The sequence below is a fragment of the Thalassophryne amazonica genome, chromosome 3 (genome assembly GCF_902500255.1).
Source record: "Thalassophryne amazonica chromosome 3, fThaAma1.1, whole genome shotgun sequence".
Classification (NCBI taxonomy): Eukaryota; Metazoa; Chordata; class Actinopteri; order Batrachoidiformes; family Batrachoididae; genus Thalassophryne; species Thalassophryne amazonica.
The window spans coordinates 73,433,654-73,460,721 of NC_047105.1; the positions used below are offsets into that span (position 1 = coordinate 73,433,654).

At 40.1% G+C, this 27,068-nt stretch overlaps 1 protein-coding gene and 1 long non-coding RNA gene across 2 annotated transcripts in view; both read right to left on the minus strand.

Annotated features, from left to right (window-relative positions):
* Positions 1-1,743: 1,743 nt before the first annotated feature.
* Positions 1,744-21,289, minus strand: LOC117507939. Its single transcript, XR_004559897.1, has 3 exons — positions 20,014-21,289; positions 6,663-6,669; positions 1,744-1,754 (listed from the first exon to the last, which is right to left on the minus strand). It is a non-coding gene; the product is annotated as an uncharacterized LOC117507939 (long non-coding RNA).
* Positions 21,290-24,517: 3,228 nt separating this feature from the next.
* The window catches only part of si:dkey-28n18.9 (sorting nexin-6), a 34,104-nt gene continuing 31,553 nt past the window's right edge, over positions 24,518-27,068 (minus strand). The window contains 3 exon segments of the mRNA XM_034166729.1: positions 24,518-24,703; positions 24,784-24,849; positions 26,888-26,977. Of these exon segments, the coding sequence (XP_034022620.1) occupies positions 24,566-24,703; positions 24,784-24,849; positions 26,888-26,977 (294 nt within the window). The 3' untranslated portion in view covers positions 24,518-24,565.

Sequence of the window (27,068 nt, forward strand, 5' to 3'; positions counted from 1 at the left end):
CTGCACCACAGACTAAAACAGTTAAATGTGGTCTATTAAACATTAGGTCTCTCTCTTCTAAGTCCCTGTTAGTAAATGATATAATAATTGATCAACAAATTGATTTATTCTGCCTTACAGAAACCTGGTTACAGCAGGATGATTATGTTAGTTTAAATGAGTCAACACCCCCGAGTCACACTAACTGCCAGAATGCTCGTAGCACAGGCCGAGGCGGAGGATTAGCAGCAATCTTCCATTCCAGCTTATTAATTAATCAAAAACCCAGACAAAGCTTTAATTCATTTGAAAGCTTGACTCTTAGTCTTGTCCATCCAAATTGGAAGTCCCAAAAACCAGTTTTATTTGTTGTTATCTATCATCCTCCTGGTCATTACTGTGAGTTTCTCTGTGAATTTTCAGAACTTTTGTCTGACTTAGTGCTTAGCTCAGATAAGATAATTATAGTGGGCGATTTTAACATCCACACAGATGCTGAGAATGACAGCCTCAACACTGCATTTAATCTATTATTAGACTCAATTGGCTTTGCTCAAAATGTAAATGAGTCCACCCACCACTTTAATCATATCTTAGATCTTGTTCTGACTTATGGTATGGAAATTGAAGACTTAACAGTATTCCCTGAAAACTCCCTTCTGTCTGATCATTTCTTAATAACATTTACATTTACTCTGATGGACTACCCAGCAGTGGGGAATAAGTTTCATGACACTAGAAGTCTTTCAGAAAGCGCTGTAACTAGGTTTAAGGATATGTTTCCTTCTTTATGTTCTCTAATGCCATATACCAACACAGAGCAGAGTAGCTACCTAAACTCTGTAAGTGAGATAGAGTATCTCGTCAATAGTTTTACATCCTCATTGAAGACAACTTTGGATGCTGTAGCTCCTCTGAAAAAGAGAGCTTTAAATCAGAAGTGCCTGACTCCGTGGTATAACTCACAAACTCGCAGCTTAAAGCAGATAACCCGTAAGTTGGAGAGGAAATGGCGTCTCACTAATTTAGAAGATCGTCACTTAGCCTGGAAAAAGAGTCTGTTGCTCTATAAAAAAGCCATCCGTAAAGCTAGGACATCTTACTACTCATCACTAATTGAAGAAAATAAGAACAACCCCAGGTTTCTTTTCAGCACTGTAGCCAGGCTGACAAAGAGTCAGAGCTCTATTGAGCCGAGTATTCCTTTAACTTTAACTAGTAATGACTTCATGACTTTCTTTGCTAATAAAATTTTAACTATTAGAGAAAAAATTACTCATAACCATCCCAAAGACGTATCGTTATCTTTGGCTGCTTTCAGTGATGCCGGTATTTGGTTAGACTCTTTCTCTCAGATTGTTCTGTCTGAGTTATTTTCATTAGTTACTTCATCCAAACCATCAACATGTCTATTAGACCCCATTCCTACCAGGCTGCTCAAGGAAGCCCTACCATTATTTAATGCTTCGATCTTAAATATGATCAATCTATCTTTATTAGTTGGCTATGTACCACAGGCTTTTAAGGTGGCAGTAATTAAACCATTACTTAAAAAGCCATCACTTGACCCAGCTATCTTAGCTAATTATAGGCCAATCTCCAACCTTCCTTTTCTCTCAAAAATTCTTGAAAGGGTAGTTGTTAAACAGCTAACTGATCATCTGCAGAGGAATGGTCTATTTGAAGAGTTTCAGTCAGGTTTTAGAATTCATCATAGTACAGAAACAGCATTAGTGAAGGTTACAAATGATCTTCTTATGGCCTCAGACAGTGGACTCATCTCTGTGCTTGTTCTGTTAGACCTCAGTGCAGCTTTTGATACTGTTGACCCTAAAATTTTATTACAGAGATTAGAGCATGCCATAGGTATTAAAGGCACTGCGCTGCGGTGGTTTGAATCATATTTATCTAATAGGTTACAATTTGTTCATGTAAATGGGGAATCTTCTTCACAGACTAAGGTTAATTATGGCGTTCCACAAGGTTCTGTGCTAGGACCAATTTTATTCACTTTATACATGCTTCCCTTAGGCAGTATTATTAGACGGCATTGCTTAAATTTTCATTGTTACGCAGATGATACCCAGCTTTATCTATCCATGAAGCCAGAGGACACACACCAATTAGCTAAACTGCAGGATTGTCTTACAGACATAAGGACATGGATGACCTCTAATTTCCTGCTTTTAAACTCAGATAAAACTGAAGTTATTGTACTTGGCCCCACAAATCTTAGAAACGTGGTGTCTAACCAGATCCTTACTCTGGATGGCATTACCCTGACCTCTAGTAATACTGTGAGAAATCTTGGAGTCATTTTTGATCAGGATATGTCATTCAAAGCGCATATTAAACAAATATGTAAGACTGCTTTTTTGCATTTACGCAATATCTCTAAAATTAGAAAGGTCTTGTCTCAGAGTGATGCTGAAAAACTCATTCATGCATTTATTTCCTCTAGGCTGGACTATTGTAATTCATTATTATCAGGTTGTCCTAAAGGTTCCCTGAAAAGCCTTCAGTTAATTCAAAATGCTGCAGCTAGAGTACTGACGGGGACTAGAAGGAGAGAGCATATCTCACCCATATTGGCCTCTCTTCATTGGCTTCCTGTTAATTCTAGAATAGAATTTAAAATTATTCTTCTTACTTATAAGGTTTTGAATAGTCAGGTCCCTTCTTATCTTAGGGACCTCATAGTACCATATCACCCCAATAGAGCGCTTCGCTCTCGGACTGCAGGCTTACTTGTAGTTCCTAGGGTTTGTAAGAGTAGAATGGGAGGCAGAGCCTTCAGCTTTCAGGCTCCTCTCCTGTGGAACCAGCTCCCAATTCGGATCAGGGAGACAGACACCCTCTCTACTTTTAAGATTAGGCTTAAAACTTTCCTTTTTGCTAAAGCTTATAGTTAGGGCTGGATCAGGTGACCCTGAACCATCCCTTAGTTATGCTGCTATAGGCTTAGACTGCTGGGGGGTTCCCATGATGCACTGAGTGTTTCTTTCTCTTTTTGCTCTGTATGCACCACTCTGCATTTAATCATTAGTGATCGATCTCTGCTCCCCTCCACAGCATGTCTTTTTCCCGGTTCTCTCCCTCAGCCCCAACCAGTCCCAGCAGAAGACTGCCCCTCCCTGAGCCTGGTTCTGCTGGAGGTTTCTTCCTGTTAAAGTTTTTCCTTCCCACTATTGCAAAGTGCTTGCTCACAGGGGGTCGTTTTGACCGTTGGGGTTTTTCCGCAATTATTGTATGGCTTTGCCTTACAATATAAAGCGCCTTGGGGCAACTGTTTGTTGTGATTTGGCGCTATATAAATAAAATTGATTTGATTTGATTTTGATTTGATTGGAGCATTTTTATATTTTAACCCCAGTGCAATTCTTCAGTTGACCCCTACGTGGCCGCCTATTGAAAATTCAAGTGGCCCGTCGTTTTTTTTCAAAAGAGCAATGTCTCAGGAGAATTTGTGCTGGATTTGGTGCTCGTATCACCATGTGAAGTATTGTTTCAGTTATTTGCTGCACTAATTACACTGACACAGACATTGTTTGAATGAATCAGCCTTTCAAAACGTTTAAAATGCTGAAGCTTAGTCCAGTAATTCACTTGCATATTTGCCGGTAAAACATATAGGGAAGGATGAAGGATCTCAGGAACCCATTAGAACCCTGCTGGCTACACGTCTGGTACACAAATAATCTCAACCTAATATGACCTTGCTAAGCAGCACATCCAGCAGTTTGCTGTCCTACAACAATAAGTGATACATTATGCGTAGGGCAATGATAAATCACAAAGTCTGAACAAGCAAGGAACAGGAAGACAGCTGCTGACTCTTTTCAGGTCTGCTCGGCGATGCTTTAAAAATCTGCATACCATCTGCAAATTCATTGCAAAACTGGACAGAAAGTTCAATTTGCTGGTGAAGAAAGCTTTAGGCCTGCTGAATTTTCACTTGAGCAAATTCTAAACCTGGGGAGCAGCAAATGTCCAGTAATGTGAAAATGTAAAGCACCCTAGAATATTGACAATAATGTAGTGATGATTTAACTTTTTTTTTTTTTAAATCAGTTAGTTAACATAATTTATTTGACATGTCCACGCATTGTTAAAACACAAATCCAATGCATTTTTACCTGAGGCTAAAATATGACCATCGGGTATTCAAATCAATCAAATCAATTTTATTTATATAGCGCCAAATCACAACAGGACTTGTGAAGGCCTTGCATCCATCTATCAATCTGTGAGTCTGTCTGTCCATCTGTCTGTCTGTGCTCAGTCCAGTCCCATCTTCAAATTCACAGGGAACGTTCTTGGGACACAGTCCTCGGCAAGGTCAAAGATGGCTAACCTTGACCGATTTTAAGACGTGAAAAGGTCACATTCTGTTTCCTATTGTTATGTTCATGTGGCCAAGGGTATTTTAGCGTTATATTTTGAAATTGAAGAAGCAAATCAAATATTTACTCAAACATTTATTTTCAAATAAAAAAATACTTTTTTGGGGGGGTCTAAAACTGATGCACAGTACCCAGTGTTGTTTCTGTGTCATATTTGTGCACAAAGTTTTTACTGTTATACATGAAGTAAATGTAATATAGTAACATTTTTGACACACATGTGCGACCTGACTTTTTGACATTATACTGTTCCCAAGATGTCGCTGAGTTACACAATTGTTGAACATACAATTGAATTCAAATGTTATGTGTATGAGATTTATCTGCATTCGTAGCAGGTGGTTCTAAAACATACAGGTCAAATAAATATCCTCACATTGTTTATGCTTACTATGTTTAATATAAATATACAGTATATGCATAAAGTTGCTTTAAAGCCACAGTGTGTAAGATTTAGTGTCATTTATTAGTGAGGTTACAAATTACAGTATGACATCACCAGTGGTGTCAAAAGTACACACATTTGTTACTTAAGTAGAAGTATAGATACTGCAGTTTAAAAACACTCTGGTAAAAGTTGAAGTATTAACTTGACATCTTTACTCAAGTAAAAGTGAAAAAGTATGTGCTCCAAAACCTACTTAAAGTATAAAAGTATAAAGTAACCTTTAAAAAAAGAAAAGAAAAGGTACATGCCACTATATGAATTGAAAGCTTAATTTAAAAACTGATTCGTTCTACATGTGGCCCAAGACCCAAAACCCAAAATTACCCCCCAACACCACCTGCACGAAAATGTTTCAATTCTAGAAGCTCTGAAATGCAATCTGGGACTATTCCAGACAATAAACTGCAGTGAGTGCAGCATCCATTTAGTGAAGGAAAACAAACAAACAAACAAACAAAAAAAACAACGTTCCTTATTCAAATTCATTCCAGTAGTATTCTGCTCTTACTAGGATGCAGCAGTTTTCTAGTTTGGCAGATAGTTCTGGAGGAAATCACTGAAGAAATTAACACATTGAAAATATGGTTTGACCGAAACAAACTGTCATTAAATAAGACATGGATGAAGTGGAGGTGTAAGAGTCACTAGGTGTTCACAGGAAACACTTTATGTATGTATGTATTTATTTATGTATGTTCATTGTTAGTTGCTTTTATATTTTCTGTTGTGTTTCTATTCAGGTTCTTTTTGCCTCTTTCTCTAAAATTGTATATAATAATCATTAGATTATTAATATATAAACAAAAATAAATTTAAGAAATATTACAATCTGAAAACAAATGCACCCGAACGTGATGACGGCTGGAATTGCTTAATGCTAAGTTTTAACATTGAAAATGCCATAGACATGCTAACACGTTAGCATCGCTCCTGTTTTTAAGTTATAAAATACATCTATCAACTGTTTCAGAAGACCATAACAGGTCAGTTTAACATAGAAAAGGTAAATAATACTCACAGAAGTAGGCTCTTTAGGGTTTTAGCGGGGGAAAATTAAGCGAAAGAAAGAATAAATGAAGCAATAGGTCGAAGCATTGCTTCAATCTGCGAACCACTGCTTCAATTGGTTCACGGTTCAAAGCAAAGCCGTGCTGCAGAAAAGTTGATTACAGGCGCACATGAAGTGAAATTAAACATTAAACTGAAGCCAAGAGTAACGAGACTGTTTGTTTTAAAAAATGTAAAATGTATTTATGTATTATGTATTAAAAAAATGTAAGGAATAGAAAGTACAGATACTTGTGTGAAAAAGTAATGAGTAGAAGTCAGAAGTAGGCAGAAAAATAAGTAATGGAGTAAAGTATAGATACCTAAAAAGTGTACTTAAGTACAGTAACGAAGTATTTGTACTTCGTTACTTGACACCTCTGGACATCACAAGGTGGTCACATTTTTGTTCCATTTCTTCCACATTTTTGCTTCTGTGCTGAGGAGGATTCACGCTCCCTTGTCTTGTGATGTGCAATATGTATAAGCTGCCATTTCACAAAAATGAGGCTCCCCAAACTTGTTAGCCTGCACTAGCAACAAGTAGACAGTGTACAAAGGAGCACCCGCTGATTCCTCTTCTTTTGAGTTACTGTAGCAACATGGTGGCTTCCATGAGGGGGCCTACTCCTGTGTAGCTATAAAGGGCTCATTCTAAGGTCATGAAAACCCATCAACCCATCATTGCAGGTGATTATACACCAATGAACAGATGGCTATGAAAGCTATATTCCATTTCTGCTAAAAAAAACAAACAAACAAAAAAAAAACCTAAAATCCTGCACACTGTTACTTTACATAGAATTTTCTCTAAATTTGTAAAATGACAGATATTCATTCAGAATCATTACATATCCAGAAATGTTACGGTAATATTTTTAATTTGCTTATAACACTGGAGGCTATTAAATTCATCAAAAAGAAAAAAAAATGTCTTTTTGCTGGCACAGTGGATGCTGTTCCACTGAATGAATAATTTCTGCACTCATACAGTGAAAAGCCTTTCTCATGTACTTCCATTAAAGTTAAAACAATACACAACAATTCCACTTCAGTTCCTCTGAGGGAAAGAAAATTGGTCGTGCTGACTCAGCAATCTTTGTTTTGACGCTTCTTTTTCCTTCTGCACCTCCAAAGATCTGATGAAGAAAAATACAGTCAGCACAACTGCAAGCTCTGCCTTCCAAACAAACCATAATGGGAGTTTAACATGCATTATCTCTGACTAGGATTTAATGAGAGTTTTACCATGCATTATCTCAAAGTTTAATTGCAGCTTCCAGGAGGTTTGCAGAAACCAGTTGTATCTGGTTGTCAACTTGCCAAGTCTGAGTCAGAGGAAGGAGCAGCAGGAAAGGTGAGAAGAGGCTAGTCTTGAATTCCAGCGAGTCTTTGGGTACATCAGTGCAACAGATGTTCAACCTCTGCTTGCTGTCTGCTGTGATCTGACTTTCCATCTGGTTGATTTGACTTTGTATTTTTGCTTGGAAGATAAAAGCAGCGTAGCCAGAGAGAGCTCAATTGCAGGGCTCTGATTTGCATCCTGTTTGGCAGAAAGTGATAGCCCACTGAGGTGTCCTTGAACAGAAGAGCAATCCCGATCAGCTCCAGGCACTCGGCAAAGAAGCTGACCTCTCTGTGCAAAAATTTTGCTCTTACAATGAAGACATTACCATAAAAACATCTTTGATTAAAGAACAGACATAATAGTGCTGCATATTCCACTTATAAATATCAATCACCTTGCCCCAATCCACACCAAGCACAGGGTGAGCCTGGCACAACTCAAGACTAATTCCAACCAAACTCTGGTGTAAACTTCATACTGAAGTCATGATAGCTTGGGGTAACTCAAGTCAAACCAAGTCAGCCAGGAGTCAACCCAAGCTCCCAACCTGTGTCGAACCATGCTGAGCTCCCCCAATAGAGCCTTTCTGTAAAATTCTACAACAAACTCTGCCAGGTGTTAGAGCTGTTTAATACCCCCTTTACACTGGACTGGGACCTAAATAAGACCTACAAGATCATGGAATTTTGTCAGCTCTCACAAGTCTTGGCTGGTCTCCATTTTGATCTGTTATTTACGTTTACACCAAGCTTGCATTGCAACTGAATTGTGAGAGTGAAAAATACAGTAGGCTTTACACATGCAACACAATTTATCAAGGTCAAAAGGAAATTGAGCTGCTGCAGATAGCATCTGTATTTAGCACACTTTGGTGTAAATGTTTGCGCTTGACAGGCTGCTACTACTGGATAATAAATGTCTCCATGTGGACCATAGTACATTTTGGTGTGATTCGTGATCATGACTCGCATTGATGTGTCACATTGGTTCACTCAAATAAACACACACATATGCACAGTTGGTCTGTGTGAGAAGATGATGCACAGGTGTCTGTGCATGCTGCATGCATTCTATCCATGAAACACACACAGACAACTGAATGCACGGAGTACACAGAGACAGCTGAGCGTTCCACCTCTGCATGCAGTGTGCACAGTTGTCTGTATGCATTCCATTGGGAGAATGCAAAATTATTAACCAGTTTGCTTAAATAACATGGATGGAACAACAATATCTGAGATCAGAGATTTTGTTGTTGTCATTGTTTTTTTTTAATTGGCAATGCATGAATACACTCTGGTATGTTGCCATGTCTGTGCATAAGGGCCCCTTCACACATAGTGTGAAGTTTGGACGAAGTGCACACTTAGTGCGCATGATGCAGGAATCGTGTGCAAACCGTGTGAACGCCTCGTACATCTGTAGCTACAACTATTTGCGCACACAAGTGCCTGAAAGACAAAGTGTGCACTGTGCGAACCCATCACACCGTCTCGCAGCAGGTGCCGGCCAAATTCCAGGTGGCACGCACAAACACCTAATATGGCTTGCATGGCACTTAGAAAATGTGTGGCCAGTCGCACTCTTGGCACGACAACAGACTGCAGACAATCACTGTCATACTGCTGTGAAATTTGTCTAAGTTCCCCAGGAGTGTGACATTGCAACCACACACACTGACATGTGGTTGTGTGCTCTCCACTCACGGGAGGCGTGGCTTCTGACAGAAGCAGCTGTGGTGATTTGTCATTCTGGAGATTCCAGCTTCACAACACTTACTGTGTTTGGACAGTTATGGACTAACAACTGTCCACTGTGAGGCGTGTGTGTCTGATTGCTGTATTTATGTGGACATAAATAAAAACATATATTGCCGTGGTGGCGACAAGCTGCAGCAAACGAGCGCGTGCATGGAGCGGATACTGACAGCCCCCAGGTTGAAACGGACCAACAGATCAGAACACACAGCGGGCGATCTGACCATCACGTCACCCACGTGAGCTCTGTTCCACATGACGCGGTGTCTGTGCTGTGATGTGCCGTTCACAAGACACGCATGTCGGGCAGAACACGCGCGCGGCCGACTGGACGCACCTGACCAATAGATGTGGACATGATCAGAGCGTCACTGCGTCTCATTCGTGTCATTTCATGATTGTATGTCTGTGACCATGGGTCATCACCAGAGGAACAGACAGATCATATTTGTATTGCTCACTTGATAAATGTGGTGTTTTTATATGGTGTGGGATTTTTTTTTTTTTTTTTTTTTGTAATACTTCCATGTCCTTCCTGGTATGAGGCAGCTTCCTGCAGCATTCAAAGAACAGCTCCGTTGCTTGGTAAAATCTTTTTTACGGGAGTTTGCGTCCCGGGTGGTGTGTTTTTTTGTTTTCTTTTTTTAATCATTCCACATAAGCGGCGTGATGTGGTCCCACAGGTACCGGTTGGTTTTTATTGTATTACTTATTCCACATAAGAGGCGTCATGTGGTTCCACACATACCAGCTAGTTTTATTTCTTCCACATAAGGGTGATTCTTAGACTACGGGCACTTATGTCCTTTGATCATATTGTATGAAAAACAGAAAAAAGGGGACATTTCACACGTTTATAGTTATCTTTACAATGAAAGTGTGTTAAGAAATTTGTCCTAGTAGTCTATGATGACCTTTTCACCTTTTTTCAGCATCATTATATGCAAATATTGCTGTTTTGTGCTTGTCCCACACCCAGACTTTTGATCTTCAATGATAAAAATGAATGGTAAAGAAACATTTTTTCTAATGTTTTAAAATATCTCTGAATAAAATATCAGTAAAATAATTAAAACATAATTGGGGTATTCAATGTCATACAACTGTTGTGATTTTTTTAAACAAAATGTAGTTGTTCCAGACTATTACCGTAATTTCCACCACAACACTAATGTCCCTTTAAACAGTTTGTATGAAAGATTGTTTGGGTAGTTTCTATGGAGATAAACAGTGACATCAGAGCACATGTATATAGCGCCAAATCACAACAAACAGTTACCCCAAGGTGCTTTATATTGTAAGGCAATGGTGTGGTGGAAATTACATTTACAAGGCCAATAGTGCCCGTAGTTAAAGAATCACCCATAAGCGGCGCCATGTGCTGCATCTGGCACTGTTCCTGCTCGATAGACATCGGCACGCGCACAAACTCTCGCACGGGTTCATGCACGTCTCCCCGTTGGCATGTTGTTTCATGCGCTAATTGCAAAATGTTTCACCATTTTCATCCAAACGCCATCCAAACTTCGCACTATGTGTGAAGGGGCCCCAAGGAAGCACAAGGCTCATACTTGCAAGATGCTGAGTGAATTTCACTTTGCGCTTGTAGCCATTAACAGACTGAAAATTTTAATTACATACTGCTGCCTATGTCCTGTTACCACAGAGTATCAATTGCGTGGTTCGTTTTAGCAAGTCAAAACAAAACTGTCTCTACCCTAATGTGCAAATGTTTGGATTACCCATGCAATTTACAAGTTTGGATTGCTCATGCAATTTAGCACTTCTTATTTGGGATCTTAGAAAATCAGACCCTAAATGCACTTTCAAGGCAATGCTTTGATTTGCCTGTCTGCACAAGGGAGACGTCACTGAATGCCAAGCAGGGTGATGATTATTATGGGGCATTGTAGTCACTTTGTTAAAAACTACCACTGTGATATTGACTGACCCTGTCAGTAAGACATGGAATGACAATCAGCATGTGAAATTTCCTTCTGTGATATACACATTCAGACGATTATGTCACTGAAATTTTTTCTGTTATTTTGGAAGAGTTATAACCATTTTAAATTCCCAGGATCATTCAGTGTTGGTAGAAGTGTGTAATCTATGAGCACCCTTCTAATTTTTAAAAGGAACCAGTTATATGAAAATGCACAGGTTTTTCTTAGTGTTTTACCATGTCAAAGAACGGCAGCTTAGTCATTACTTTAGCATAGTAGTCTGTCCATAGGCTTAGGGCTGACATTATTCCTGCAAAAATAATTATAACATCATGCCAAAATCCAATGAATGCACGAGAAGCAGTTGAGAGGGGAGGAATGCATTAATATTTATGCACATTCATTTGTGAACAGCGAAATGGACTAAATTAGCAAGTCTAATGCTTTGCAATGCTGTAAATGCACTGCAAGCAGAGAAAACTGACACAGAATCCACTATCTAAATGATTTGACAGATTCAGTAGAGGCATTTACATCAGGGGAACAGAATATGTCTTATGATGCTACATAAACTGTCTACACAATCATGCATTGCAGTGGTGGCCAAGTGGTTAATGCGCTTGGTTTCAGTTCAGAAGGTTCCGGGTTCAAATCCCACCCCTGCCACATTTCTCCATGTAATGTGGAGTTGCGTCAGGAAGGGCATCCGGCGTAAAACTTGTGCCAATTCAACATGCAGATCCACCTTGGATTTGCTGTGGCGACCCCAAGTGCAAACAAGGGAGCAGCCGAAGGGACTTACTTTACTCAGTCATAAACTGTATACATTAGTGATTACTTTTAATAGGGTGCCAATAAGCTTGCATTGACTCAACACAGCTGCCAAATACTAATTTCTGCTATCAGTGTGAAGGCTTAGACTGTGGCACCAAGAAAAATGTTCTCTCTTTATTATTGCTCTACAGTTTTCACTCATCTTTGAGTAACCACTCATGTTTTGATTAAAAAAACACATCACAAACTCTAATTTCACACTTCAATCTTTACAGAAAAAGAAAGCTTACATCTGTGCCAAAGTGCACAGTGTGCAGCGACAGCAAATGTCCAGTGGACAGCCTATACAGTTTTTAACTTACCTTAAAAGGTACTGCAGGTGGCTGGTCTCTGTACTTCCATTCATTCAGTAATTTGTGAGGTCCATCTCAATGGTTGTAAGACTTACACCTTGAGAAGTGAATAATCTTCCTATATCCCAGTGAGTACCTATAGATAATTCAACTGTCATAGCAGTCAATACATACAAAGCGGGTTGTGTTACTTTTGTTTGCTGGGTGAGTGCAATTTCATTCCCTTACCAGAAACCTGTGTCTGCTCACTGCACCACCTTAAAAGCATTGAACTAGAAGTAGATACACTCTGGTTTAACAGCAGTGACAGATGCCACTCTGTTTGGTTGAATTTATGGTGCACCCACAATGAGGACACAATACACCATGAATAACATGGATATGTAATCCAGCCCCTTCTGTGCACAGCAGCCTGGTTTGTGTTGAGATTTAAGTGATTAATTTGTAAGAAACAATAAGAATGGAGACACAGAACAAAATTATCTGCACCATTTTATGCACTTGCTGTCAAGATAGGGTACTGAGTGGTTGTATCTCTTGTCATATTTTGCCCCTTAAAAAACAATAGTAGATTAATTTAAAATGGTTTTAAACCTTATGTAGCCATGAGTTTCCTGGTGTTTGCCGAAAACCATATCAATCAATCAATCAATTTTTTTATATAGCGCCAAATCACAACAAACAGTTGCCCCAAGGCGCTTTATATTGTAAGGCAAGGCCATACAATAATTATGTAAAACCCCAACGGTCAAAACGACCCCCTGTGAGCAAGCACTTGGCTACAGTGGGAAGGAAAAACTCCCTTTTAACAGGAAGAAACCTCCAGCAGAACCAGGCTCAGGGAGGGGCAGTCTTCTGCTGGGACTGGTTGGGGCTGAGGGAGAGAACCAGGAAAAAGACATGCTGTGGAGGGGAGCAGAGATCGATCACTAATGATTAAATGCAGAGTGGTGCATACAGAGCAAAAAGAGAAAGAAACAGTGCATCATGGGAACCCCCCAGCAGTCTACGTCTATAGCAGCATAACTAAGGGATGGTTCAGGGTCACCTGATCCAGCCCATATCTTTGCAGAAGATTAAAAGTCTTAGTCTTTAAGGTCCTTGTGTTTCCTGTTTTATTGTACTGTATGGTTGCGAGACTTATAGTCTAACCAGTGACCTAAGGGAACAACTGGATGTCTTTGGTGCTAGGTTTCTTTGGAAGATCCTTGGATTGATCCTCACTGGAATGAGTCAAATTAAGTTACTTTGGGAGAGATGAGGACTATCACTTGCAATAAGCCGATTTTCACAACAGGAACTCATGGGGTATTCTAGGGGTCCTATAACATTATGGATGTCTCTAGCACAGGGGCCACCCCTGAAAGCTGATTCATGGGGCAATTTTCAGGGGTGAGATAACGTCCTGCTCTGGGGTAGGTATTTCTGAGTGGCCCTGAGATATCACTGGATGGGGGTCAACACTCACTGTCATTAACTTGTGCAGAAAAAGACAACAAGCACCAAGCAAGATTTGCAAAACATGAGCAAGAGCAGAAGAAATGAAACAGAATATGGATAACAGAGACGACAGATGGACCAGTGAGCAAGTATTATTGTATTATCCTCGCAGCCTTATTACATCACTGTATATGTAGATGTAGGAACCCAGTGGGTCTTCATTGCAGTAGTGAAACAACAGCTGAGAAGGCCAACTGTGGGGCTGTTCATGTAAACATTCATGGCATCTGGGAGGAAGGTCAAGTTCTGGCATTGGAAATCAATCTATTGTGAGGGAACATCAGCTACAAAGTTTTGAACAGGGAATGATCCAGCACCCTGCGCCTCACCATTCAGCACCACAGCAACTGGAGAATGCCTGGGGGTGGCAAGTTTTACATGACTGCAGCAGGATATAGATGGTTACTACGTAGATGGCCTGTCTGAGTGGTTGCTATCCAGGAACACTTCTGTGGATGCAGTGAAGAGTATAATTAGCGCATGCTCCCAAACCTGGCCTGACATATGTGCATTTATTGATCAGATATTGCAGAGAACATATTGTCAAATAAAACAATGTGTGTGAACATGCACAAACCAAATAACTGTCACTTCTCGAGCTTGAGATAATAAATATTAATCTACTCACCGAACCTCCATCAAGATAAAAACATGCTCATTTAAATTTTAGTGGAAGTCATGTTCCAAGAGATTCATTCATTAAAATATTACAGCAAAATGTAAATCATCCTGTGAGCTATTAGGGCTTAAAATGAAGGAATGAGAACCAGTGAATACTGATTAAAACTGCTAATTAAGGGCAGACTGTGTCTTATTATTGTTTGCACACAGCTCATCTCATAGCTGGTGTAGTGATGTGTTGTTCTAATGACCGAGTCATTCAGCCAGGTTACGGCCTTCACTCTGCACTTGAAGAGCCGGCCCGGCTGAATCTATCGGCTGTTGCAGAGTGCCGTCTTTCCACACAGTAATGAGCTCCTTCTGCAAATCAGCTTCAAGCGCACGTCTTCAGTGGGATGCAGACGGTTGCCATGATCTCCCCGTCCTTGATCTGGGTCATGCTCTCAGCATTAGAGAGGGGTTCTCATTAGAGTGCGAGCATGCACACCATGTGCACCAGAATGAACACAATGTCTACCCCCTGTTGTGAAACTCAGCTACTTTAATACGGTGATGAGCAGCAGGGGTGGAAGCATCGTGGCTTTGAATGAATTTCAGCAAATCTTATTTCGACATATGCCACCCTGTGAAAAAAAAAACAAACAAAAAAAAAACTGTAGAGTTTGAGTCAGGACTGCATGGTGCACTTTGTACATTACATCTCACAGTTCTCAAAGCCGAGACTGTTTTACTCAACATCCAGGGGGAAACCATAAAAATGCTCCATAACCTTGTTGCAATCAACTTTTACTGTGTCTCATAAAATCAAGACAGAAGTTAAAAAAGCCTTAAATGATGAAATACTTGGCTTTAACACTGAAATTGTGAACAATAATGAGTAAAAATATTTTTCTGATTTCTTCAACTAAACATGAGTGTTGTTGTCAAGTTAGGTGCCAGCATTTCTTTTTGGTCAGTACTTTTTCCTGTAAAAGTGCAGGTTGAACATAACACAGCAGCACTTCTCACATGGGAGTTATAATATGCAAGTAAATCTTTAATTCTTGTTTAAACCTTCACATAAAGTAACTTAAGGCTGAACCACAGTTAACTGGATGGAGTTTAGCACAATTATAGACTGCCGGAATGGAGTTATACCCAGGGCCGCTGCTAAGGTTTTGGAGGCCCTAAGCATAACTGGTCAGGGAGGCCCCCCCACCCCCATACAAGAGAACCCCCCCGATAATGATAGGAAAACTACATGAAACCATTATATTAAATTATGGACACATAGAAAAATACCTAAATATTAAAATGCTCAATACTACACATCAAGCAAAACAGTGGTAGCATTGTGAAACCATACACAACCACAACAAATGCTAAAGTTTACCAGCAGGTGTCACCCTTTCCTTACCCTAAGGGGGAATGGAGCACTCTACAGTACCCCCACCAACTAAACTGCGTTTCTTTTCCAGCATTCTGCTGACTGCACGCAAGCATGCATGTCTATTTTAAGCAGTGGATACGTAATTTACATACATATGCCTTAAATAAAAGTTCTGAAATTATTCTCACTATTCTTGGTATATTTATCAGCCTGTCAAATTTATAGTTGCTATCTGATCATGTTGTCAGGCAGAATAGATTTGGACCTAAGTAGTGCACTGACGGCTAACTAGGACTTTGTTGACTTATAAGGCACTCATAATCTTCAAACTACACTGCCCAACTATTTGCAAACGTGCCACACGTCTTGTAATATCCAGATTAGTTTAGCATTTAAAGCTACATCAAATCAGCAAAGCCAACGCAACCCTAGCACCACTGAACATTAAGTAATCAGAACAATTTAAACCTTTAACACGTACTTACCAGCAAGGGATGCACGGGCATCATCTTTTTGTTTCTTTTTCCTCCGTTTTTCAGTTCCAGACTCCTGCTGTCGCTTCATTGTTTAATTGTGGAATAGTAGTGCTACTTCAGTTAGGCGCAGGGTTGCCAGATTGGGTGTTTTCCCATCCAATTGGTTTGTTTAGGGTAAAAATATGGCACTGGTCCTGGACGAGTTTTTTTTATAGAATTGCCACACACATTTTAAAAATCAGTTCAAATTGCGCAGGATTTAGTGCCTCCATGCATTTTTGAGCATTTATTGGACTGGAAATCGTCACATCTGGCAACCCTGGTTAGGCGGCACAGCAAACAGAGAAAGACGCAAACAGGGCTGTACCACTTCAGGGAATCGGGACGGGGGTGGATGAGGGCTTTATATTAGGCAAAAAAACTACTGTTAATTTGCCCCAATTAAGTAATGGAGTAGGGGCCTACACAATGTTTAAAGACAAAAATGATGGGTCTGTTCATAAATAATTCATATTGATTTTGAAATGTAATAATTTCAACACATTTTTAAGTCAATTGGAGGCCCTGCAAACTAGTGCAACATGGTTGGTGCCCCACGCAGGCTGCGTAGTCTGCTTATGCCGAACAGCGGCGCTGGTTATACCTGTACAAGCAGCCAGCAGGTGTGTGGAAGGACGACCACAAATCATGGACAAAGTGGCGATATATAACCATGCAAACTTTTTGCGATGTGTTAAATAGATTTTTGTTTCGCCACTGGCCTTTTTTTAATGAATCACATCCCTAAATCAACGTATTTCCACTGACCAGGCTAAAGCTAAAATATGCGAACATAAAATAAGCAACTGATACCACACACACACACACACACACACACACACACACACACACACACACACACACACACACACACACACACACACACACACACACAATTTTAGAGATGCTAATACCAGGCATCATGTCTGTGCTTGTTTGGAAGCTAAAAATTCACAACTCTTATGAAATATCATTGTGGGCTATCACAGAAAGTAGGTGTACTGCACGGCCAACACACTGAACTTGCACTTGTCTCTAAACAGACAACAACCGGTACCATTAACTAACTAGGCATCATGGCTAACTGCCACCACGGCATTGACAGCCATGTGTAAACATGTCTCTGCGGATCTCTCAGCAGTCACATGACATTCTGTGAAACTGACAGTGAGCCTCATACCTACCAGAAAAAAATGCATACAGTGCAATGCAACTACTGTTCTTAAGCCCCCATCACACATAGCAAGAAGGTGTGAGAGCCATGACCGACATGGCAAATATTGCCATAATCCAACACAGTCGGGAGGAAAAAAGGCGTGGTCAGCAGTGTCGGAGCGCAGAAGACAAACTGCCGTGTCCACGCCTGTCAGATTGCATCCAGAGCGTATATAGACCACACAGACTGCTGTCAGATGGCCATAAAAGGTGCTGCAGACTGCCCGATCTTCAAATGTCTGGATGGCAAACACAGACCGACGCGCTGTGTCCCTCATGCGCATGCGCGCGCACGTGCGCTCCACACACGTGTGGGGTTGTAATTATCACTCAGCCGTGTGTGTATGCATAACGCTGCATGGGCGACTAAGCGTGTGCACTCGGGGTGCACTGGACCGCTTCACTCAAAGTTTGCTGTGCAGTCCCTCAGATGCAGCGCCTTTCCAGGGAACTTTTATCTCGTTTGTCCACTTCAGGAGCACAACGCAACTCTGGACACCGCGATGGTTGGATTATCACATGGAATTAATTTTTTTCTTTTGGGTGAGAGGATTTTAACCGCAGGCGGCTATCCCGGCTTCACGTCCAACTGTGTCGACTTCCGCAGATGGCCGTCAGAACATTTTGGAACTGAAATCGGACACTTTTCGGATGTGCGCCGATTCATAATTCCAACGCCATTCTGCGTGATCCGGCTATGAGACAGGGGTATTAAGCTGGTATCGCAGACCAAATGGTACCCGCTAAAAATTGGTCCACCCTGCCTCCACTTCGCATGCGTCATTTCGGAGCTCAGCAGCTCATCTGAGACAGAGTCTCTCTCCACCCAAAGCGATCAAATGGTTTAATGGGATTATTAACCATCAGATGACAAGGTAAAACCTCTTAAATCATTCTAAAGTCAGTTTTAAGTAGAAACGAGGCGATATTCGGTGACACGCAGTGAATGCAACAGCTAGCAGCCCATGTGGCTGCGGCACTGTGATCGCTCCCCCGTCTTTTATGATGAAATAATGCTAAATTTATGTGGAAATGATTGTTGTACAAAAGCTTCAGATATCAATCACTGAGATGATGACTAGAGTGCAGTTTTAAGCAGAAACGAGGTGATAATCGGTGAACCGCAGCTGATGACGCATGCGCAGCGAAGGCAGGGCAGACTGATTTTTAGGGGGGACCGTTCGGTCTGCGACACTGGCTATTCACTACATGATAATGTGATGTACTTGTACCTTAATGGAAGGCATCAATGTACTGCAGAAACTGCAGAGCACAGCACACATATTACAGTATCCGCCTTTAAGCCCCAGTCGCACGGCCCTAAAGAAGGACACCGAAGTCAAAACGAAACAAGAAATCTGGACTGACGTTGACTTTCGGAGACATTGTTTAACCTTCGTTCAGCTTCGTTTATGTAGCTGGCGCTTCATCAGAATTTTCAAACTCTTGAAAAATGTGAATGAATCCTGATGACAACATCAATTCATCCATATTGTTTTGCTTGTGTGATCTTAAAGGGGCTGACAGATGACACTGATTGGGAGATTTTATGTTACGCCAAACATTTCTGCAGCTTATTTTGCTCTCAGATTATAGATCATGTAAATAGCAAAATATGGTCACATCCTTAATGTCTTAGACCATGTGCTCAAGATTGTCAAGATAATGGCCATAATGCTTTGTGTCCTTCATGAGTCTTCTGTCTATAGATACAATCAGGTGGTGTACTTCCTGTATGCCCAAGCCCACACAAAATAAATATATTCCACATAAACCAAATTTTTAGAACAAGGTTTTACTAAATTGTGACACCAACATATATGAGAGGACAATTTGTGTTAAAGTACTAGTTGTTGAGTTTGTAGAGCAGGTAGTTGAGTAGATAAGTTGTCTTGCCAATATGTAGACTTGGGTTTGAACCCTGCTCACGCTACCTGTCTGTGTCCTAATGGGATGAATAAATGGAGTAGTTTTGACTGTGTTGGATGCTTGGTCTCCAAAGTAAAGGTCAAACAATGTCAACGTCCATTGAATTCTATGACATACGTTACCCTGTAATGTGATAACTAAACATGACACATGGTGCAAACTACTCGTTTTAAAAATCCTATTAACTCAATAATTTCCATCACTTTTTACGAAAATTGAAACAATTTTAACTTTTGACCACTGTACAAACTGAAATTGACTTTTGTCACCATTCTTGCTATTTTTACCCCATTATACAAGTACTTACTCATAGGTATTCCAAACTATACCTTTTTGGAATCTTTATGTTCAAACAAATAATGTGGTATAGTTTTGATGATAGTTTTAATATGATTGGAGCGTTTTTAAATTTTGACCCCTGTGTAATTCTTCATTGATCCCTATCTGGCTATAACTTCCACCCTGGGATGGGTATCACACATTTTTATGTAGGTCATGGTACACTCAGGCTGGATTGTAAGTGTCGTTTGTCCACTTAAGTGGTACCGAAAACCTGCTTGGCCCATGAACTAGTTGAGAGTAGAATCTTGAGGGCAAAAAAATTTGTTTACTCCATTTTGGAATAAGGCTGTAATATAAGAAAATATGGAATAAGTGAAGTGCTGTGAATACCTTCGAGGTGCAATGAATGTCTGTGACTAATATGAAAGATGCCACAGGCCCTAACCCTAATTTAAGACATGTTTTTCCAGGTGAAAAAAAATTGCTTTTGTAGTTTATGTATGAAGTTACATACAAGATACACTGACTGTCATGTGGTCTTGGATGGCAGCCCACGCAGGCAAAACCTCCCAAGAATAGTCTCTTTTTATTCTAATGAAAAACTAGTCCAAATTATTCTGCCCTTTAATTCATCATCTCTTGCATTCATGGAGCAAAACCTATAAATAATGTGTTTGGATGGAACAAACTTGGCTCTTGGTGCATGATAGTTGACTGTCCTCCATCTACTCCTTCACTGTCAAATGAGCCAAACCTCCTCTCCTCCCTCTCTTCACGTGACCACTCATCTATCTCTCTGAATCATTCCCTCAGATAGGAACCACTCCTCCATATTCTCCCAAAGGAGAGATTAGATACCAGAACAGATGAAATGAAGCAGGCAGCAGTGCTGAGATCCACTGTACGGACATGAAGACCACATCAGACAGACAGAGAGACATTATGATCAGTACTCCAGTGTGCAAGAATTTGAGCGTCAGAATTTGAGACTAAAAGCACTTAGTGTGAGATTAAAATATGGAAAATAGTGACTGGAGGTGAGATCATTAAAGCAAGATCACAAAGCAAGAACCGCGTGGAAAGCTGAAGAGTGGAGCGGACAGTGTCCTTACTGCCATGTCCTTGCAGGAACAGTGAAAACGACTGATTAATGATCCTGGAGGAAGAAACACACAGAGTGGCAAGCAAGTACTTTGGGAATCAATTCATCACACTTCATTTTGTGTGACCCCGGCTGATGTAGTGGCCAGAGAACACTGAGCACAAACGTACAGGTGCCCTCACACAATACACCTCACCAAACCAGACTAAGATGTTATTTCCACTGGAGATTTATTACACTCAGAGTGTGACTGATGGGAAAAATATGTTTTACTCGACTGACAAATGACACAGCTTCTGTTTAATTCGAACTAAAGTGTCATTTACTTCAGTGGTGGGCACAGTTCATCAGCTCATTCTCAAAGCTAACTCTTGCGCCAGCTTTGAAAGCCGCTGGTGGGCCAGTTAACTAAGTCTCGATATTTTTTTTTAAATCAAGTTTATCAAAAATGATTGTAAACCCTAAAATCATAAATGTTCATTCCTGTTGGAGTTTATAAACTAATCCAGTAGTGTCTTTCAAGGTTATTCCAGTATGTATTGTGTGTGGTTCGGGTCTCAGTAGCGCCTGTGTTAACATGAACAGAAATATTTATTTAACCCTCTGGGGCCAACGCCTTTGGAGCCACCGTCCACCATCTTTGTACTCCTCATAGAAGCTGTGTGATGATGTGAGCAATGTAAGTGTTCAATCAAAATTGGTTCACCATCACATGGTATTCCAAAATCCAATCGTAGGGCAGATTCACCTCACATAACACACCAAAGATTGTTTTTAGGAGTGATGTGTTACTAGTTTATTATAGTCTGCTGTGTGTTTTGAATAAATGTATGTGGAAAATTCTTTTCTGCTTTACTTTTTCCTTTATTTCTGATTGTAAACCTTTATTACACTTATAAAACACAACTATAGCATATATATTTTGAAAGTACAGGTTGTCCTGAAAAAAAGAGACATAAAACTTGATTGTGGAATGCAGGGAGAGCTGTTGACCACGATAATAAAATATTTATGCCAGGCGAGTGAACTGTCCAAAAAAAATGCCCTCAGGTCCCAGAGGGTTAACAAAGTTTAAGCATTGAAAGACCAGTACTTGAAAAATACAACCCCTGGCAATGTTTATGGAATCACCGGCCTCGGAGGATGTTCATTCAGTTGTTTAATTTTGTAGAAAAAAAAAGCAGATCACAGACATGACACAAAACTAAAGTCATTTCAAATGGCAACTTTCTGGCTTTAAGAAACACTATAAGAAATCAGGAAAAAAAATTGTGGCAGTCAGTAACGGTTACTTTTTTAGACCAACCAGAGGGGAAAAAAAAATATGGACTCACTCAATTCTGAGGAATAAATTATGGAATCACCCTGTAAATTTTCATCCCCAAAACTAACACCTGCATCAAATCAGAGCTGCTCGTTAGTCTGCATCTAAAAAGGAGTGATCACATCTTGGAGAGCTGTTGCACCAAGTGGACTGACATGAATCATGGCTCCAACATGAGAGATGTCAACTGAAACAAAAGAGAGGATTATCAAACTCTTAAGAGGGTAAATCATCACGCAATGTTGCAAAAGATGTTGGTTATTCACAGTCAGCTGTGTCTAAGCTCTGGACCAAATACAAACATGGGAAGGTTGTTAAAGGCAAACATACTGGTAGACCAAGGAAGACATCAAAGCATCAATACAGAAAACTTAAAGCAATATGTCTCAAAAATCAAAAATGCACAACAAAACAAATGAACGAATGGGAGGAAACTGGAGTCAACGTTTGTGATCGAACTAAGAAACCGCCTAAAGGAAATGGGATTTACGTACAGAAAAGCTAAACGAAAGCCATCATTAACACCTAAACAGAAAAAAAACAAGGTTACAATGGGCTAAAGAAAAGCAATCGTGGACTGTGGATGACTGGATGAAAGTCATATTCAGTGATGAATCTCGAATCTGCATTGGGTAAAGTGATGATGCTGGAACCTTTGTTTGGTGCCGTTCCAATGAGATTTATAAAGATGACTGCCTGAAAACAACATGTAAATTTCCACAGTCATTGATATGGGGCTGCATGTCAGGTAAAGGCACTGGGGAGATGGCTGTCATTACATCATCAATAAATGCACAAGTTTACGTTGATATTTTGGACACTTTTCTTATCCCATCAATTGAAAGGATGTTTGGGGATGATGAAATCATTTTTCAAGATGATAATGCATCTTGCCATAGAGCAAAAACTGTGAAAACATTCCTTGCAAAAAGACACATAGGGTCAATGTCATGGCCTGCAAATAGTCCGGATCTTAATCCAATTGAAAATCTTTGGTGGAAGTTGAAGAAAATGGTCCATGACAAGGCTCCAACCTGCAAAGCTGATCTGGCAACAGCAATCAGAGAAAGTTGGAGCCAGATTGATGAAGAGTACTGTTTGTCACTCATTAAGTCCATGCCTCAGAGACTGCAAGCTGTTATAAAAGCCAGAGGAGGTGCCACAAAATGCTAGTGATGTGTTGGAGCGTTCTTTTGTTTTTCATGATTCCAGAATTTTTTCCTCAGAATTGAGTGATTCCATATTTTTTTCCCTCTGCTTGGTCTAAAAAAGTAACCGTTACTGATGGCCACAATTTTTTTTCCTGATTTCTTATAGTGTTTCTTAAAGCCAGAAAGTTGCCATTTGAAATGACTTTAGTTTTGTGTCATGTCTGTGATCTACTTTTTTCTACAAAATTAAACAACTGAATGAACATGCTCCGAGGCCAGTGATTCCATCATTTTTGCCAGGGGTTGTAGGATAAATATATATATATATATATATATATAAAAAAAAAACATTAGCAGACCTTGGATGCACTCTATGAATTTAATTGTTCAAACTGCAAATTGTTCCCTCACAAGATAAACTGTTTTATGTGTTTTAATTTAGATTTTTATGATAATGCTCATAGGGTGTGCGTATTCTGTCACTATATAGCCTTAAAAAAATTACATATTTTATATATAGTATATGTTACACAATAATTATACTCAACGTGCCTTTTCTGTTCTGATTACGGCACACAGCAAAAACTGCGTTGCTTCTGAAAGCTTTTGATAACTGATTTTCAAGCATCTGTTGACAGCTGAATTAATGCAGGTTCAGACAGGAACATCACATGCGCAATGAATTACAGAGCCATGAAATGGTCTATATGTAAATAAATACATTGCGCAAAGGCAACAGGTTTCTGTGTAGGCTCTCAGTTGTCCAGGTGGTGTCCATAGTAGAGAAGCTTGAATCTTTGACTGGACTGGGTTGCTTGACACAAGCGCGTCAAGCAACCCAGTCCAGTCGAAGATTCAAGCTTCTCTACTAAAGGCAACAAGCATCACCTCAAGGTGTTGAAGGTGCAGGAGGTCATGCTAGAGTAAATACATTCATTAAATTGTGAAAATCATTTACCATGTGTATTCTTATTAGTTTAATACTTTCTGTATTATGAATAAACTGTATGTTGAATGGAAACTACCATTTATTTTCATTTGTTAATTTAATTATTTATGTACCTGTTGCTCAGCTGATCTCGGCACACAATCTTTTTGGGAAGTTCTATGTTTATGATTACACATGTTTAAATTTCAGCTCTTTACATCTGCTACTGAGGGTTTCTGGAGCCCCAAGAATCCAAGCTAAATTTATATAATAAAAGCTTGCGGTTATCAGTACCTTCAGCTAAATGTTTTTTTTTTTTTTTTTTTGCAGTTTAGCATGAACACTCTTAATGCTTCAGTTAGCAGATTAGCGATTATGAAAGCTAACTTATTGCTGTGCCCACCACCACTGATTTACATCCTTGAGAATTCTATAATAAATTGCAGGTGAAGTGCAGGAAAATGCAACAAAAACAGCAAACCTCAGCACGAGGGGCATGTTTGTGCAAGAACAGGCTATGTTTAGATGTACTGAAGAGGTTTTTATTTCGGGTAGAGGCGTGCTCGTGAGGTCACTAGGCCATGGCTTTGAAGGCTTGGAGGTGCTGGTCGTAGAGGGCGGCGCTCTCCTTGGCTGTGTGAAGCTGCTTCTTGCACCACTCAACCAAAGCACACTGCAGCGCGTCCACACGCTTTTCCTGGAACTGTGCAATCTGAGACACATCAAATCACTGAAGACAATGAGACAGGCGATCTGTGAACAATCTAGTTTTAATATGGATGCTGCACGTACCTCCTGTTTAGCCACTTCACAGATTTGTGCAAAATCCTTCTCTGCTGCCTTCTTCAACTCCTCCATCTGAGAAAAATAAAGGGGCATAATACACCGCCATCAGACTAAAGATACTGATTATTTGTCATGTGCCTACATTCTTATCAACTATCAGGTCCCAATTAAGTACCAGCAAAGCACTTCTGACACCTGGTGGCCACAAGCAAGACGCACAACTGCTCTGGTAGTGTGCTGTTACTGAAACAAACCAGAATGCAGATTCTACAAGTTTAAATTTTAATAATTTAAATACCAATACAATGGCATTAATGACCACAGCACCCTGAATTTAGTCTTCAAGAGAAACACAGGCTCTTTGCCTTTAAAGGTTAAGGGTAAGACCCATGTTCTTTTTACTGGGCCACAGGGACATGCTAGATAGAGTTGCACATATGAGGAACCACAGCATGATGAGGTAAGGTGGCCAGTTGACAACCTCACTGCCTCATACTTGTATACAGATAGGTTTTCTTTTTACTGCCGAGTGGGCAGCAGGTGCCAGGCCAAGCCAGGACTCGAACAAGTGACCTCTCACATGGTAAGCCTCGCCAGCATTCTAACCACTGAGCTGTTTGCCTTGTGCATGCTAAAAAAATGCCAATGTTACCCATCATAGGGTATTCACTGGTCCTATAGGAACCCACAATGTCAGAATTGAATTTGCAGTGGTTTTTAATATGAAGTGGATTTTTACAGAGTTACAGAAATTTTGCAGACCTATTCAGTGACTGACCTCCATTCTCATTGTTCACAGATATGCATCCTAGAGGCTGACAGTGTAAAACCTTGGCATTGGAAAACTGTACAGTGTCCGGGAAGGTTTCCTTGGTGAAGTGAGATATTCCATCACTGTGCTGTTTGTTTTAATGGCTTAATTTTCAAGATGTTCAAACATTAAAAAGTATAGAGCCACTGGACTTTTTAAGATTTAAGTCAAACAAAGAATTTTCTTTTGAGCTGCTATAATTTTATTCCTTAGCCTTTAAATAAGCGATTCATAATATGGCATTGCCAATATGATCAAAATTCACACTGTCTGTAAAAGATGAATCATAATTTAAAAAAAAAATTAAAAAAATTGTCAAACAGACAGCCTTGAACTACAGTTGGTAGTGACCCATACAGTCTACGGTAGGGACCACAGCACCATCATAGATCACGCGGGGGCTTCCGCCGGCTTGTGTGAGGGATGCTGAGAAGCACACAGCGACGGCCAATCAGAGTACAGAGAGGCACAGTGACATCGTTGGCAGCTAGCTCGAACAAAATAAATGAAGATGGCAGAAAACACTCTGAAACAACTTATTTTTGTATGAATCTAATATGTTTTATATATTTTGTAAAAGGTAGCAAGAAATAAGGTGATGTACAAGACATCTCATGGATGTTAGCGTGCATGCCCCATGTACACATATCATGCAAGGTCAAAGGTAAATTATGGTAACTTTAAAATCTCTTGCATGCACACTCTCTGGTAGACAATGTTAAAAGAAAAATAAAATCCCCCCAGGTAGATATGCTTTCTTCATTAAGATGAAATGTAATTTTGCAACATGTTTCAAAAATAAACCTACATTATAAGGCTTGGATTTTGGTAGAAACTAAATTTTGTCAGTCAGTTTTGTGAAATTTGAAAGACTGTACAGCTTTAACCCCCCCCCCCCCCCCAACTGCAATTCATTACAATTTCAACTTAAAGTTCGCCTGTGTTTGTGTTTCTAGTACTTCAGATGTGGTAGAGACATTTGCAGTGTGTGTGTTTTTGCATGCAAAATATGAAATTGCAGCAGACACATTATCACATTCAGTTGTTGCATGTGCTTCAGGTTATATTGTGTTTTCTGTGTTTGATAGCATTTTTTAAATTTTGCAAGACGTTCTTGAAGCAAAGAGCCCCTAACCTTTGACCCTTGTTGAACTGATGTAGGTGTTTTTTGTTTTGTATTTGTCAGCATAATCTGTATTTGCTGGTGTCCTAATATGTAAGTGTTGCGCCCACTATTGGCTGCCGTATTCTGAGCACGTGATCCGGTTAAAACAAGTGCGTACGGCAACAGACACTCACAGCAGCTTTCTTTACAGGTTTCGCTTTCTCTGCATTCCTAATGGCCGTCTCCATTTCCACTAGTTTACAGGTTCTTCTGAACAACATTTCCTGTATTAGCACAAAATGAGGGTTCACACACAACACACACTTGGCAACACGTCATGAGTCAGTGTTCACAGAATGTGCTCATAAGAGAAAC